Genomic DNA, 16,228 nt, shown 5'->3' with positions numbered 1-16,228 from the left:
TCTTATTGGCATGTACATCTACTTGTGTTGTGCATTTGCTCAAAACCCTGCATGTTACGAATTAAAGAGTCTATGCGCACAACAAAACACAAATCCCAACCAACAAAACCCATCTTCAGTCTGACCCATTAACAGATACTGTTAAACTTAACAACATCAAGCTGTCAATGACTGTAAATGATAACACAGCAATAACGATTATATATTTTTGTGTAGACACCACCGTGTTTTTGGTATACAAAGGCACTTTGATTCATTTACATGTTAAGAGAACCCATATAAGAAAAAAAAATGTTTCTGTTTTTAATGCATTTGATGCAAGTGAAATACACATCCTCACTGCTGGTTCAGGATTTCGTCCTTGAGTTACTTCAGCAATTAATGTCAGTGGTCAAAACAGCTTTATGTGTTTTAGTGCCACCAGTTTCGTTTCAGGTGTGAATTGCTCCAAAGGAATCCATTGTTTCTATTCAAAATGTTAATCACGGCAAAAATTCGCATTTGCTGGGCAAAGGCCTTTAGTCTTTGGGAATTTTTCACCTGTTCTTTCTTTCACTATGCAAAAATCAAAGTCTGATTACTTGGAATAGTAATAGCATAACTCTTCTTAACAAGCTGCATGATTTGAAGCATAATTCAAGTCTGAAGCACAAATGGTGCAGGATCAGTTATTTGCTAAAGTTTAGTAGGATTCAAATTCCTAACTTTAAGTATGAGCAATAATATTAGTGATGCTTGCCTTACCAAACACCACTAACAAATTAATAGTTTATTGCTTAATAAGTATGAAAAATACCTGTCCTTTTTGAGTAAACCCATTTAACATGGAGAGTCTTCAGCTTTCAAAGTGCACTTTTATATATCCACACACACACACACATATTGGTGCGGCTATCCTTATGAGGATATATGTCTAAAAACAGATATATGGTCATATGTCTATGACCGTAGACATAATGATTTTTATACTGTATGAACTATAGATCCTATCCCCTAACCCTAACCCTACCCCTAAACCTAACCCTCACAAAAAACATTCTGCATTTTTACATTTTCAATAAAACATCATTTAGCGTTTATGTTTTTTAAGCTATTTGAATTATGGGTACACTAGTAGAAATGTCCTCATAAACCACATTTATTGCATAATACCTTTGTAATTACCAGTTTGTAACCTAAAAAAAATGTCTTCTTATCCCACTTCCGACCTCAATGCATTCAGTCAGTCACACGTCATTGTCACATGTACACGTGTCAAATATAATGGCATTCACAGTCTTCCAGATGCTAGCTGGCTGGCAATCTAGTAGCTATTTAACAAGCAAACTAGTCTAAAATGTAGGCATTGATTGATACACAAACAATTCTTCTTAACATCTTGTAAATTTATTGTATTTATTGCATATTTAAAAATTTTGTGCAGTAAAAATACCTAAAAGTTTGTTTTTATGCTTCACAAAACCTAGCTCCGGTTTATGCTTGTTGGTCGCCACCATCTTGGAAATGTCGTCAAATGACGATACTCACTGAGTCCAGTCATTATACTGTAAGTAGGAGGTGGGAAAATTCAGAGTTCCGAGTTGTCTAGCACGCACCATAAGGAACTGGCTTTTGTTAGTTAATAAATAACTGAATTGAAAGTTATATTGAGGATATACATAGGAAAAACGCTGATTGCCAATTAACATAATATCCCCAAGAAAACATGTTTTGTTTGAACATTTTCTATTAGAGGAGGTAAAAAAGGAAAAAACATCTGAATTTTTTATTTAAAAATTGCAAATTTTTCAAGGTAAAAATGGCAATATCAGCTCAAACCAAAGTAGTGAAACTATTTCAAATTCACCCTTTTGTAAACTTCATTGAGATATTGTGATAAAATAAAACTACCTATAGTGATATCTTTAAGAAGTTTGAAAGGTTTAATGTTTTATCCAATATAAATTAGTAAAACATATATGATTGCACTTGAAAATGTACTGCATAGTAAGAAAGACTCAGGAAATATGGTAATATCTGGGTTCACACCAGACCAGGTTTGAATGAATCATCCAGTCATGTATGTATGTTTTCTTGCCATCCATCTGTTGTTAGAATCAGAGCAGGGCACATACAGTGACGAATCATGGGAAGTGTCCGGGAGGTGCTTGCCCTGCCGAGAAGGCTGTGCATTTTGCAGGGATGACACACCGTGTCTGGCTCAGAAGGACACTGCCCTTTGCCTGGCTATGGTCTCCTTTCAAGGCTTCTGCATGCTTCTGGACTTCATCAGTATGGTTGTTGTCTACCACTTTCGACGCAACAAGGTAAGTACTTTACTGCTAGTTAAATTGCTGGGAAAACTCTATAAAGACAATGTCCAAATAACATTGTTATATTCTTTGATAATTTCTGTAAAACTCAGTTTTGTGGTTAGTCTGGTTTTGAGTTTGTCTTGGTGTTCTTGTTCAGGTTCTCTCTTGGATTATTTTATGTTGTATTATGTGTTTCTTGAATGAAAGGCCATATCTAGATCCTCATCTCACTCTAGTTGTTCAGCTTTTTTTGTAAATTCTTTTTGAATACTCAGCCACAGAGAGCCTGGCTTGCTTAAAAGTGCAATATGTAAAATTTTTCATGTAATGTTCGCCTTTTTTTTGCCAATGTGTGAACGGCTTGTAACACAACTTAAAAAATAGGCCCTTCCCAGACTTCCTAGGTTGCCTATTAAAGCCTGTAAACTGATTTTCATGCGAAGGGAGCGGGTCGCTTTTGCCGGGAAAATCCAAAGGATGTGACGTTTATGCGCGCTCCCGAGAGCCTTGCCTCAGACAGTAGCTTCTCTTTCTCTATTCAACAGCATCAACAGACAGTCTGCAACACTAAGTAATGTTATCTTAGAGATGGAATCCAGCAAACATCCGGCTCCCAGCACAACACCAACTCCTACACAAACTCAGAGTAATCCAAAAAAAATGTAAACAAAGAATAATTTATCTACTGAATCCCATCTGGCTTAGCGGGAACATGATCGTGGTGGAGCAAAAACTAGAGTGAACGTCGGCAGGGCATTTGATTCCTGGAGGGACCTTCGTTCGGTTTTGGGGATCAAATTGAATTGGCATTCTTCTTACTGGACAGGTAAGCTTACATAACTGCAAAGCATGTGAAATATAGTGCCATAATGATTAATCTGTGTAATTTTAGCTAACTTGATCTTGCCTGTACAGTAACTGTCATAATCAATGTTAATCTGTAATTATTCAGCAAGGTAAACTACAATAACACATTAAATGAATGCAAGACAATGTTCAAGATAATGCAAAAAGACCCATTAATTAGTGTAACATAACTTGGTTATACAGAAAATATATACATTCTATTATTATAAAACTATAGTGCATTGATATATCAAAATGTCAGTTGTGATGGAATCACATCAATACTGAATTGTCAACATATTTATAATGTACAGTCTATTTTATAAACAGCTACTGTCATCATTCACCAAATTTTGCTAACAGCTATTGATAAAGCTGGCCAGCTAGCTAATGCCGACATAGGCTATCGTATAAATGCAGTCATTGTATCATGCAAAGAAAAGTGATTACTTCATTCTACAGTCTCACATAGTCAGACCTATATCCACACTTTGTTTTAGCCCTGTTCTAGCAAATATAATATGCATTCTCAAAGTTTGTAGTAAAACAATCATAACTGTGTAATTGTAATTATGCTACCTCATCTGTCAGCATGATGTCGGTGAATCACGTTCAGCCTCTTTGTACGTTGCGTCACTGTTTTGGTCGATGCTCGCTCGCGTCCCTATGGAGTGTGTGCGCGAGCACAAGCAACAGGAAGCTGGCTGCAGTTCACTTAACGGCCACAGATGTCATTAATAACAAGGGTTTCTGAATCTTACATACTGCACCTTTAAGTTCATGAAATTTAGCTTCTGGATCCATAGTGTTGGTCAGTTCTTCTGCAATGTGGAGTCAGCCTTTTGTTCAAGATAAAAGTAAAATACAAAGTAAACGAATGTAAGAGGGAACCTGAAAACCAAAAAAACTCAAACTCCAACTAGCCACAAACAGCCTAAAAAAGACAGAACCAGCTAAAGAGAACATTAGGGCATTACTGCACATAGACAAGTGCAAAAAAGGTTAAGATACAGCTGGGGAACAATCGGAGAGGGAACCAGGAACAGAGGGTGCATCTCAATCAGCTCCCTATGTTGTGAATAAGTATAGTGTTTGAATACGAATTCGGGCACTGGTAAGGGAGTTCATCCACTGCACATTGGGACACTTATGACTCAATAACCTGCAACACGATAATGAGCTCATGCATTAAAACACTGGCTTAATGGTATTAATCAGCAACATCACTGTATTCATTGTAGATATTCAAACGTACAGTGTTATGAAAAATAAAGAAAAAAATATTTAAGAGGGTTTTTTTTTACCTTCTAACCCTAATATTTAAAAGATTGTTCCTTTTTCATGTTCATTATGGAAGAATTACATTATAAACATATATTTTAAAGAGAAAATAAGGCATTGACATCATATATTTACACTTGTGCTCGTCTTCTAATGATTTTTTGATTGAGCTGATTGAGAAGCACCCAGAGACAAGACAAGAACCCCAAAACAATATTACAAAATAAAAGTCACAACCTAAAATTCCCATACATTGCATTCAACTTCTTGTTTTGTGTGTTTGTATTTCAGAGAATCAGAGCATCTGGTCTCATTCTTCTTGAAGCGATACTTTCGGGATCTGTACTCCTCTACTTTCCTGTAAGTTCAAACTTTTAATTGTATTTATTTATTTATTATTTGCTTCCTTATCCAAATTAAAAGGCAAGATCAGTTTTTTCCCCCTCCCTGTCATTTGTCATTTACTTGTTCACACTTGTTGTTTCAACCAGTGGCATAGCCAGAAACAAGGCTCTGGGTGAGCCAAGGGAAAACAGGGTGTGCAACTGAAGTACAATAAAGTGACACGTACCAATAACAGCCATTGCATTAATTTATTTTTAGCTCTAAATTTTTTTGTGTTATAATGTGTTACATTATAATGACTACTAAACAATGCCACTTTTATCAATGGAGCAGGTAGACCTGTTATTGAATCTAAATTTTGGGTAGCTTAATACCGCATTTAATCATGGCATCTGAAATTCCATAACAATGTGAATATTTTGGAACAATTATTTTTCATAACCTCTTGAGACCCAAGTGTAACAGCTGTGAGCATTTTCCATTTCCTTTTTTGATTTGTAACTAGTAGAACCAAATAAACAAGGGAAAAAAAATTTTCTAGAGCAAATAGTTTTCCTAAACACTGATGTCCACACATGTGGACAATGGGACTAATTTGCTTAATTTTAAATAACACTGTAACGATGCTGGCAAAGACAATGAAGACGACGATGATGAAGTGACGAACCCAAGTGCAGTTTATTTCCAAACGTGAGATCCAAAAAAAAAAAAAAAAAACTGACTACTAATGTGAACAAAACATAAACATGAACGACTAGACTAGACTTGGCATGACTTGACTATAGACTTGACATAAACAAAACATGACTTAAACTAAACTTGGCTTATCTTGACTTCAAGATACAAAGTTTCATACACAATACCTGACACTAGACAATGGCAAACATGAGGGCTTAAATAAAAGGACATGGGTAACAGGTAAACAAGACAACCAATCACAAGACTAAACTATAAACAAGATAACAAGACTAAATTAACTTAAACCAATGAAAAGACAAGACTAATAACAAAGCAATCAAACAATGAACCAATGAAAACAAGACACATGAACAGGGGAAACACATGACAAGGTCATATGAGGGAACAGGAAATCACATGACATGATAGGAACTAAACTTGAAAATAAAAGACATGAAAACAAGAACAAAACACATAAACATGACAAACACCAAGCTATAGAAAGTCATATTTTTTTTTTCATCAAATCATTTATTATGTTTCCAGGAGTGTTGGTTATTCTTGTTTTTGAGATGTTACAGACATTACATGATTCAAAGTAATGGCCAGCATCATCCAATCACTGCCAACCATGTTAAAATAAAATTATACATTATAAATTCTGAAACTATGTACTGATTAACATTGTCCCATGTCTGCCAAACATGTTAAGTGGTTCAAATATCATCTGCAGCATGAAACTGATCTTTTGATAGGAAGGTTGGATTGAATGCACTTTGCTGCATAGAGAGTTATAGGATGCTCCCTTGCTCCCTATTAGTGAATGACTTATCCTCCAGTGTGCTGTCTGTCTGCACTGGTCTCAGAACAGTTAGAAATGCACCTTATTTTCATCCTAACTCCATATAAAGACTCAGAAAGCATAATGAATTTTCAGCAAAATTTTCAGCTTTTGGATGAACCCATTGATTCTCAGTGTGAAAATGCACAGTAAATATAGGATTTCTAAGGGAAAAATTAACTAAAGTACACATTAGTATACATTGTGTTTAACAGCATGGCTTTTTGTGATAAATCGCTCAAATAAAAAAAAAAAAAAAGGGCATATCAAATGAAACTAGTGACTAATCTTTTGACTCAAGCAGGTTGTCAATGTAAAAATGTCATTAAACTCTGCTGTGGTCGGCGCCATGTTTTGTCACATGTCTTCTGAACTGAGATCAGTCAGTTTAAATGAAATTAAATTAGCCAAAATACAACGTCCATGCATGTGTACGCAAGGTCACTCGAGGATAATATGCTAAAGGCACAAATTCATTTTTGCACTTTACAGGAATATTATCAAAAAAACAATAGACCAGGTTTTACATTCACTGATTAAAGTTTTTTGGGTAAGAGATATGTGTGATGCATTGAGTGGAACAGAAGATAAAGTGGTAATCAGCAATCTTTAACTTAAAGAGCTATTTACCTGATCTAACCCTTAAAATTAGTTTTGTTGGTGAACTGAACGCGCCTGTAATTAAAGGCAGCCACAGTAACACACTGGGTATTATCATAGAAAATAATCGATTACTAAATTCTGTTATAGTTATATGGAATTTCAATCAATGCATTTTTACACCCTACTATTATATATATAAATAAGTATGATATATATGGTGAACCCAAAATGCAATCATAAGCAGAATGTCTGAGCTTCTTTTTCCCACGGGACCGCAATGCCACAAGTTTAAAACCGTGATCGCAAATGGGATCTGAGAGCTATGCAGAGGGGAAGATCATCAGTGAATGTAAGAGGGTCGTAGGGTGGAAAAGGAGGAAACTGGAAACTTGGGATTGCAACTCAAAGGTAGAACTTTATTTAAACAAACTCAAAGTGGCTTTTCAGCAGTACACTCATCATATCAGATCACACTTTTAACTGTTTTTTTCTCTCCAGTAGCTCTCTCTCTCCCTCATATTTGGTGTGGTTCCTTTTTAATCACTCTCCCCAGTGTTTACTGCAATCAGAAACAGGTGTTAGACATTATAGCGCTCAGGTGTGTGCACCCTTACCGCTTTCTCTCTCTCTGGAAGAATGCTCTACCATGCCCCCGCCGCCACAGTGAACATCAAACTATCCCATTAAGGGCCAAAAGAAATCCCATCAGTAAGTTTTCATACTGTAATTACCAACATTCACTGTGAATGACCCTCTAATCAGACACAACAGGGGATGCCCTAAATTCTTATGCAAATTAAATCTGAATTTTTCTGACACATAGAGAAGTTTTATAATATTCTTTTAGATTCTGTGTCCCTCTTAGATAAAAACAGATGTATCATCTGTTGTGCTTTTCAGTGGTATATTCAGAGTTTTTTAAGATAAGAACACCTCCCTCGCCATCTGTGATTGTCAATAGCTCATGCATGTGTATGAGAGAGAGAGAGAGAGTGAGAGAGAGAGAGAGAGAGAGAGAAAGAGAGGACATGGTAGAGGCAGAAAATAACTACACAGCATGTTACATGCAATCTGAATCACTAAATGTTAAAAAGAACTCATCAGGACATTTTAGGTGCACATTATTTTCTTTGTAATTTTTTTATCAAAAGGTAAGAACTTGCTTTGCCCCTGAATTTCCTTGTCAGCTAATATCACCAAGCCCTCCTAAATTTCAACCCCTCTCCTCTTACCATTTGCCAAATAAAGACCACTTTTTCATGATTCAAGTCCCGCCCTAATTTTTTTCTCAGATTAAGAAAGTAAAATGGGCTTCGAATGACGTTTCACGTGAACTTTAAAGGTAAAGGGCTCTATTTTCTTACCTGCGTTAGGTGCAGCGCTATTCGCTACGACTGTGTGCTATGTCTTGTCCAATTTTTAAAGAAGAATATAGCTGCAGGCAGAACTCCAAAAAGGGGCGGTCGCTCCAAACCGTCAGCAAAGATATAGGGAGCACTTAACCTAACCCTTTCCCTAACAGTGTGGAAGTGACGCCCCCTATTGGAGTTGGCACAACCCCCTTTTTGAGTAACCCTGCCCCCTTATGGAGTAATCCCACCCTCTTCTGGAGATTGCGCCCCCATTTGGATATCTCCGGCCTGCAGCTGCTCCTACTTTAATTTTTGTGTGAGTGCTAAATCCAAGTGCAATTTTCATGCAAGAGCAACCTGCAACTGGGCATGGGTGGGAGTGTTTGTGCTATCTGTGGATGTATATGCACAAACTGTGAGTGTATATACTGTATCGGAGGTCTATGTAATGTCTTAGACTTATTTTGAGATAAATAAGTAATTGCACTAAGACATCTGAGAACCATGTCCAGGGGTGTAGATTCTGGGGGTGGGATGGGGGGATGGTGGGGGGTAGGTAACCCCCTCAACAATCAAAACAAGCATGTACAACACCCCCCCATTATTTATACCATGATCAGTGGAAAGATTGGTAAATGCTTTACGCTGCAACCCCCCCAATGTTCAAGCCAAGTCTACGCCCTTTACCATGTATATTTTCAGCAGTCTAAACTCAGTCCTTGAATTTACTGTTTGCGAATTCCACCAGCAGGTGCTATCAAAGTGCATGTTCAAACTCTAGAATTACAGTGGAACATAAAATTACGTCTCTGACAATTGCAGTTAATGCTATCCATGGTGTTGTATGTCAGCAGATCAATATGATTCATTATAACTACATTCTCTATAATTTATGAGCCTGCATCCAATTCGTCCAGACAAATACATATAAATATAAAGAGCGTGTCATAGAGGTATACCTGACAGAAAGTGGCACCATTTACCCTGCTATAGGGTCCATCACTAAAAATAACAGCTGTTTTCAAACAGGTGTGCCAAGCACTCCCTCATCTGCATTTGGTCAGACAAACAAATAGTCCCACCCCAAATTAACACCATTGGTTAAGCAAACTATATCAGGCTTATGTGATTTTTAGCTCTGTATGTAATCTGAAAACAGTGGACAGTTCTGCATTAGAACAGAGCAGTGCTCAAATATGTGCATGCTTAAAGATGTACTCCTGACTATGTGTGTTACTTCTATCGTGACATGCTGTGCCACGTTCTGCTGCGCTGCTGTGCTCTGCTATGCAATATTAATGAGTCCATCAAGACCAAGTGCAACTTGTTAAAAATAAATCCTCTGATTAATTAATGGCAGAGTGTTGGGGGAAAGAGTGGCTTCTTTTCGGTTCCAGCCCTTTACTCCCTACCCTACTGACAGTACATATACACTAGTTTTACAATAAAATTAAACAACAATATTTTGGTATCAAGGTTTTTTGTGTCAAAATAGGAGGTAACTCTTGCCTTTCATTTCTACTGCCTCACTGAGCACTCATAGCGTGAATTGCCTAAGTCTGCCTATGAAAGGTCAGTGTGACAGGTCAAGTGTATCAATCAATTAATGTAATATACAGTACCAGTTTTTAACCTGATGTTCTAATGAGTGCAAAAAGCTCTTATCTGCCCAGCTGAGAATTGCTGCTGATTGAGACTTTCTCTTGGTTTGAAGTTGGCTGTGCATGGCAGAGCTGTTTGATTAATCTGAAGGGGCCGTTTTGCTGTTTGCACATTTAAGAGGATGACTGTGAATTGGTAAGCTGTTCTGCTGAATGTCCTCAGGGAGACAAATACAGATGCATCTTTCCATCAGTCCACACTGATATATGTTTAATTAAGCCATTTATGCCATTTTATATAAGACAGACACAGAAGAAAAGGAACAGGTTTGACAGATAATGAGGTATGGAGGGAGCACTACAAAAAGCTCTCAAGGATAAAGATAAAATTATAAGAATAGAACCTGGAAACTCCACTTACATGCATAAAAAAAAGAGTACGGTCTTTATGTGAATTTAAGAACATTTTGAGGTGTGGATCAGTCTCCATTCTTCCCAGTATTTAACTAAATGTACACAGAGTAGTACAAAGTGTCATTGCACAGGACACATTTCTCTCTAAAATCAAAAGAAAAAATCAGACATTATATTTTGCATAAATAAATCCAAGCCTATCTTATTTTTTAAGCAAATGTGTTCTTTTAAGCTTATACTGTAACTGTCATAGCCTAAAACTGTCATACATTTTACAGCTCCTTTAAGCAATAAAAAGGACTAAAAGCGTTTGTCCTTATTTCATCTCAGTTTTGGCCAATACAATTAACAAAAGAACTTGGGTTGGTATTGCACCAGGACCACTATTATCCAACTAAGTGAATTTTATGAAGCCCAGAACAAGTCAAGAACATGTCCGGGTCATATTTCACACCAAAATCACAGGAAATTAATAAGATATTATATTATGCATAAAGAAAATAAAGCCTATTTTTAGGACGATCAAGATATTTAGCATTTTGACATTATTGTCATGACAAAAATGTACACTCTAGTCCATAATACTCATTATCATTATGTGTACAGATGTTTTACTCTTCAGGTGGGGTGCTTATTTGTCATGAAAATAATGTCACAATGCATGAATATGAATTGTTTTTTTGGGGGTGAGCTTCACCAAACAACCTTCTATTTTCTGAAGAGCATCAGTAAAATTCTTGTGTCCATGTAAAAATAGAAAAATAAATGAAAGAAAAGGGAACCCAGGGACAGTGGTTTGTGAAATTCATTTTATCCTACAGTGAAACAGATTACACTATGTTTCAGTAATTTCATCTTTTTCTCATCTCAGGTTATGATACAGTACTTTAATCCAAGTATGTTCCGGTGCATTCTCCTGAGATGGGTTCGCCTGCTCGGCTTTGCCACTGTCTATGGAACAGTGATTCTGAAACTATACAGGTAAGAAGAACCAAGTGATCAGAGGTAATAGTCAGAGACAGTGGTGTAAAGTAATGAAGTACAAATACTTCGTTACTGTACTTGAGTAGATTTTTTCAGAATTTGTACTTTGAGTATTTAATTTTGTTGCAACTTTTACTTTAAATTTTTTAGCCAAATAAATACTTTATACTCTGATACAGAGCCTCTCATTACTTGTTACCCAGATTAAATCAAGTTTGTTTCATTATTTGCCAAAAGAGAGCAGCTAATAAACAGAGCACAGTGTGTTTGATTGACAGCAGCGCGAGCACAGACACTCAGCACATGCATTCATCTTGGAGTCTGTGTCAGACCAGCGAGGCACATTTATGAAGGACTTCAGCGAATATCTGAACTTAAATAAGCCTAAACGCACAGATAAGATGCAATTAACCCTAGCTGTGTACAAACCATACGGTCTAAATGTATTCATCACTGTATATAAGCCACAGAGGATTCTTCTAAGATGCTGTGGAAAAACAGTAGGTGCTGTTTTCAAACTCTCACATGATGTGTGCTTATGTCTGCGTGTGATGTAAAGAGTCGAGTTGCACCCGTACATGATTTCCTGGGATTGTCCTGGTTTTTATGCTGTCTGTCCTGGAAAAATCGAATTCCATTCCCATAATGTCAAGGAATTTGAAAAATTTCCTGACGCATTTACCCTTATGAACACTTGTTGTTTATGTGCACAGTATTCAAGAAGACTGAACAAATGTGCTCTCCTAAACCACTCTCTCATATGAATCTTTAGAAAGTCTGATTCATTTTAGTGAGTTGGTTCGTTTGAACGATTCTTGTGTATGAAGATCACCAAAACCGTTCTCTCCCTCACATATGAAGCATTGGGAAGTTCGATTCATTTTAGTTAATCGGCTCTTTCGGAGGATTCATTTACGTGAACCGTGCTGGATTCATTTGAGCTTCACGAAGAATACCCTATTTTTACATCTACTTATTATTTGTTGAATATTTAGTCTAATACTAATAGTTATATATATATTTTTAATAAAGATAATACTTCAGTGTAGTTAAGCGCTATTGTTAAAAGCTTGTAGTGTAGTAACACATTTTTAAAATGGTAGTTTCAAATAAAATTGCTCAGACAAAGAATAAGTAAACATTTTAAACTTAAACATTATAAAATGATTAATATTATAATTTTAATTGATTATATGCTGTTCATGTTCGTTTCCATGGACTATAAGATTATTTGTGGAATAAAATGCCCTGCCTTATCCACCAGTGACTCTTTACTTTACTGAACTATCACTTATTGTATTTAATATTACCTGTAAGAGACTCAGTTATTAGGCTTTAAAAATAACAACATGAATGGGTCACATTTCTTTATGATGAATGGATTTTAATGTGCAGTATTTACTTTTTACTTTTTAATACTTAAGTATTTTTAAAACCAGGTACTTTTTTTCTCTCCTCTTTTCTCCCCATTTTGGAATGCCCAATTCCCAATGCGCTCTAAATCCTCGTGATGGCGTAGTAACTCTGGCGGAGGACGAATCCCAATTGCTTCCGCGTCTGAGACAGTTAATCCACGCATCTTATCACGTGGCTTATTGAGCGCATTATCACGGAGACATAGCACATGTGGAGGCTTCATGCTATTCTCTGCAGCATCCACACACAACTCACCATGCACCCCACCGAGAGCGAGAACCACTTTATAACGACCACGAGGAGGTTACCTGGACAGGTGCAAAACGGGCATGGCACATCAACCGCCTAGAGCTACTAGCTGTCTTTTTAGTTTTGAGAGCTTTTCATTCCAACATCGTGAATCACCACATTCTGATTCGTTCGGACAACACAACAGTAATGGTGTACATAAGTCACCAGGATGCGCTGGCCCACAAGTGGCCGGTGAAACGCAAGTATGCGTTTCCTCCGGTGTTCCTTCATTCTGTCATCAGCAAAGTCTGAGTGGACATGGAAACAGTTCTGTTAATTGTGCTGAAATGGCTCAATCAGTCCTGGTTTACAGAGATGGTAGAAATACTGGACGGGCCTCCATGGGAAATACCGCTGAGGACCTTCTCTCTCAAACACAAGGCACGATTTGGCATCCCCAGCCAGAGCTGTGGAGCCTACACGTGTGGCCTACACATGTAGCCAGAATTGGCTGAGTCGGTGATGAACACCATTCTACAGGCAAGAGCACCGTCCACAAGACGCCTCTATGCAATGGAATGTGTTCACTAACTGGTGCATTTCACGCAACAAAAACCCAGTGAACTGCCCCGTACCTGAAATTCTTACATTTCTTCAAGAGCAATTGGATGCAGGGCTCACTCCGTCAACGCTCAAAGTCTATGTAGCGACTACCTCTGCGTATCACGTACCTGAAGCCGGCATCTCTATAGGCGAACATGATTTAATCAAAGTTCCTTAGCGGAGCGAGGCAACTAAATCCCCCTCACCCGGCTACAGTCCAGACTTGGGACCTAACTTTGGTCCTAAAAGCATTCACGGGGCACCCTTTCGAGCCTGTGGACTCTTGACTCTTGTTGAATTGTGTGTGCTTTCTCTTAAGACCGCATTACTGCTGGCTCTGGCCTCAGTAAAACGGGTCAGTGATTTGAAAGCACTATCAGTCAACAATTCACGTCTGAAGTTTGGTCCAGGCCTTTCAAAAGCCACCGTCAAACCCAAAAAAGGCCATGTGCATAAGGGTTTATCCTTGCCTTTCAGAGTTCAGGTGGTTCACCTTCAGGCCTTTTTCGTTCAATTTAATTCGGATGAGGAACAGTCCTTGCATTTTTTATGCCCTGTGTGAGTGCTACACACATACAAGACATGCTTTGCAGCAGGCTGGTCTTCTCCAAACACATTCGCAAGGTTTTACAACATAAACATAACTTCTCTCTCTTCGCAAGTTCTCTCTGTCTAGAGGGCTTGCTATTTCGTTGGCATAATGATTCTAAATGCCACTGGACTGTTTTCTTGTTCCGGTTATGAATCATGGAACACTTCATTGTTCAGGAAAAAGGTGGATATCCGTTTTGCTGCGTCTATATTTTTTTTCATGTAAGAACGGCCCCTTACTGAGCAAAAGATCAAAATTATCTGTTTATGAAAAAATCTTAAGGCATTTCAAAATAGCACCTTGGTGCCTGTATAGTTAACACAGTTCACAGTATACATTTAAAAAAAATCAAATTTGTCCAGTATTTTACAGTCAAATTACATGTACTGTCTTGTTAGGTTTCATTTTTTTACCATATATGGGAAGGTAACTTACAGCAAACCAAATAAACTGGCCTCTACTGTAGCATTTTACCTTCACATTCACTTAGTTGTTTCTTTTAAAATGACAAGCATTATTTACAATAATACTTGAGAAATGAGAAAGGAGCATGGGAGTGATAAGCAATTATCCTCCTGTTAAAAGCTTCTTGAAGTGCAAAACTGCATGAGAAACAAAAAAAGAAATAATTTGAAAAGTGCTAGTTTCATTTACAGAGTTGTCTTTTAAATATCTCTTCTTTCTCATGCTTAGAGTTTTGAAAGTGTTCCTGTCACGCACAGCCCAGCGGATCCCATACATGACCAGCTGGAGGGTTCTGCGTCTGCTGGGTGTGATTCTGCTTGTTGTTCTGTGGTTCCTTGTGGCCTGGACTTCAGCCGTATGCCAGAGCCAAGACACCCACCACACCCTCATTGACATCGGGGTCACCCCAGAGGGTCTGCAGTTCAGCATGTGTCTACTGGACAGCTGGGACTACATGATGGCTGCTGGTCAGTTTCTTTACCCAGAAAATAGAATTATATATTCAAGGTGGTCCAAAAGTCTGAAACCACATTGAAACTAAGGGATTCTTTTCATAACCTGAAAAGTTAAAAAAAGATAGCTTTAGGGTGTTAAGCAAATAAGTTATGACAGTAAAATGAAGAAGAAATATTTGGTCACTAATCAAATGTAAACAAATTTGTTATATAACAGTTTTAACTCGTTTAAGGTTAGGTTTTATTGCTTAAATTAAAACACACAAGATGCTCTTTGTAAAATTCTCAAATCATGCTTGATTACATGATCATCAGGTATAGTCCATGGCAAGTGCATACGAGATAAAATGTTGAAATTCATGAAAACATTTTCAATTTAATGTTTTACTCAAATTGTTTTGCTGCTAATATAATTTGTAATTAAAAGACAAATGTGATGCTATTTAAAAAATTGTGCTGATTTATTTCCGTTGTTTGATAAACTATGAATCATATTTGCCCTAAATTTCAGTAATATATAAGTTTAACACATTCTTTGTTGGAGAATGCGTGGTTTCCGCATAACTCTGTCATTGCACTACTCTTAACTCTCCAGTGCTCTTAAATTATCTAGGAGCTGAGACCAAGTTTTAAAACTAATTAACTTTTTATGAATCATGCATATTCTTAATTCTAGGAATTAGAGCAAAATTACCTCATTCTTAGAATTTTGACATACTTAAGACTAAAATTTTATTCTAAGGCTTTATATATATGGCCCATGGTCTTCATGCACATTCACAACATATATCATATAATAAAGCCTGATGACAATGAAACCATACTGAATTTTATGTACATAGATTTTTTAATGTTGGCAACTTCTTAAGTGTCCAATTTACATTAACATACACTGAAATTTTCATAATTTATTACGAATACGTTTTATTAAGCATTTATAACATGTGAGGTAAAATGGCTCACTATTTGGCAAGTACTGCATGACAGTTTTTATTAATGTTGTTAAAACCGCATTTCAATGATTTATGGCCCTTTGCCCCTTATGCGTGTGTCATCACAGGCATATAAACCGGAGCACAGTGCAATTTTGCCAGAATTTTTCTCTTTTCACATAGCTTCGCATGGTGAAATTCCTCGGGTGAAATACAGTCACCCGCGGAATCCAAGCAATGGTGAATTTCGCACGATGGCCTTCCGGTGGCAAAGAATTTCCATGTGCTGATTTCG

The 16,228-nt window shown here is 37.2% G+C and overlaps 1 protein-coding gene across 1 annotated transcript in view; it reads left to right on the top strand.

The window, feature by feature from the left end:
* Positions 1 to 16,228, top strand: part of LOC127442648 (probable G-protein coupled receptor 158) — a 79,298-nt gene that overhangs the window by 22,389 nt on the left and 40,681 nt on the right. Inside the window, exons 4-7 of the mRNA XM_051700838.1 lie at positions 2,095 to 2,306; positions 4,713 to 4,781; positions 11,127 to 11,236; positions 14,775 to 15,013. Of these exons, the coding sequence (XP_051556798.1) occupies positions 2,095 to 2,306; positions 4,713 to 4,781; positions 11,127 to 11,236; positions 14,775 to 15,013 (630 nt within the window). The remainder of the gene's footprint in view (positions 1 to 2,094; positions 2,307 to 4,712; positions 4,782 to 11,126; positions 11,237 to 14,774; positions 15,014 to 16,228) is intronic.

The sequence above is a fragment of the Myxocyprinus asiaticus genome, chromosome 6, assembly GCF_019703515.2.
Source record: "Myxocyprinus asiaticus isolate MX2 ecotype Aquarium Trade chromosome 6, UBuf_Myxa_2, whole genome shotgun sequence".
In the NCBI taxonomy this organism is placed as follows: Eukaryota; Metazoa; Chordata; class Actinopteri; order Cypriniformes; family Catostomidae; genus Myxocyprinus; species Myxocyprinus asiaticus.
This window is presented reverse-complemented; position numbering and strand designations above follow the sequence as displayed.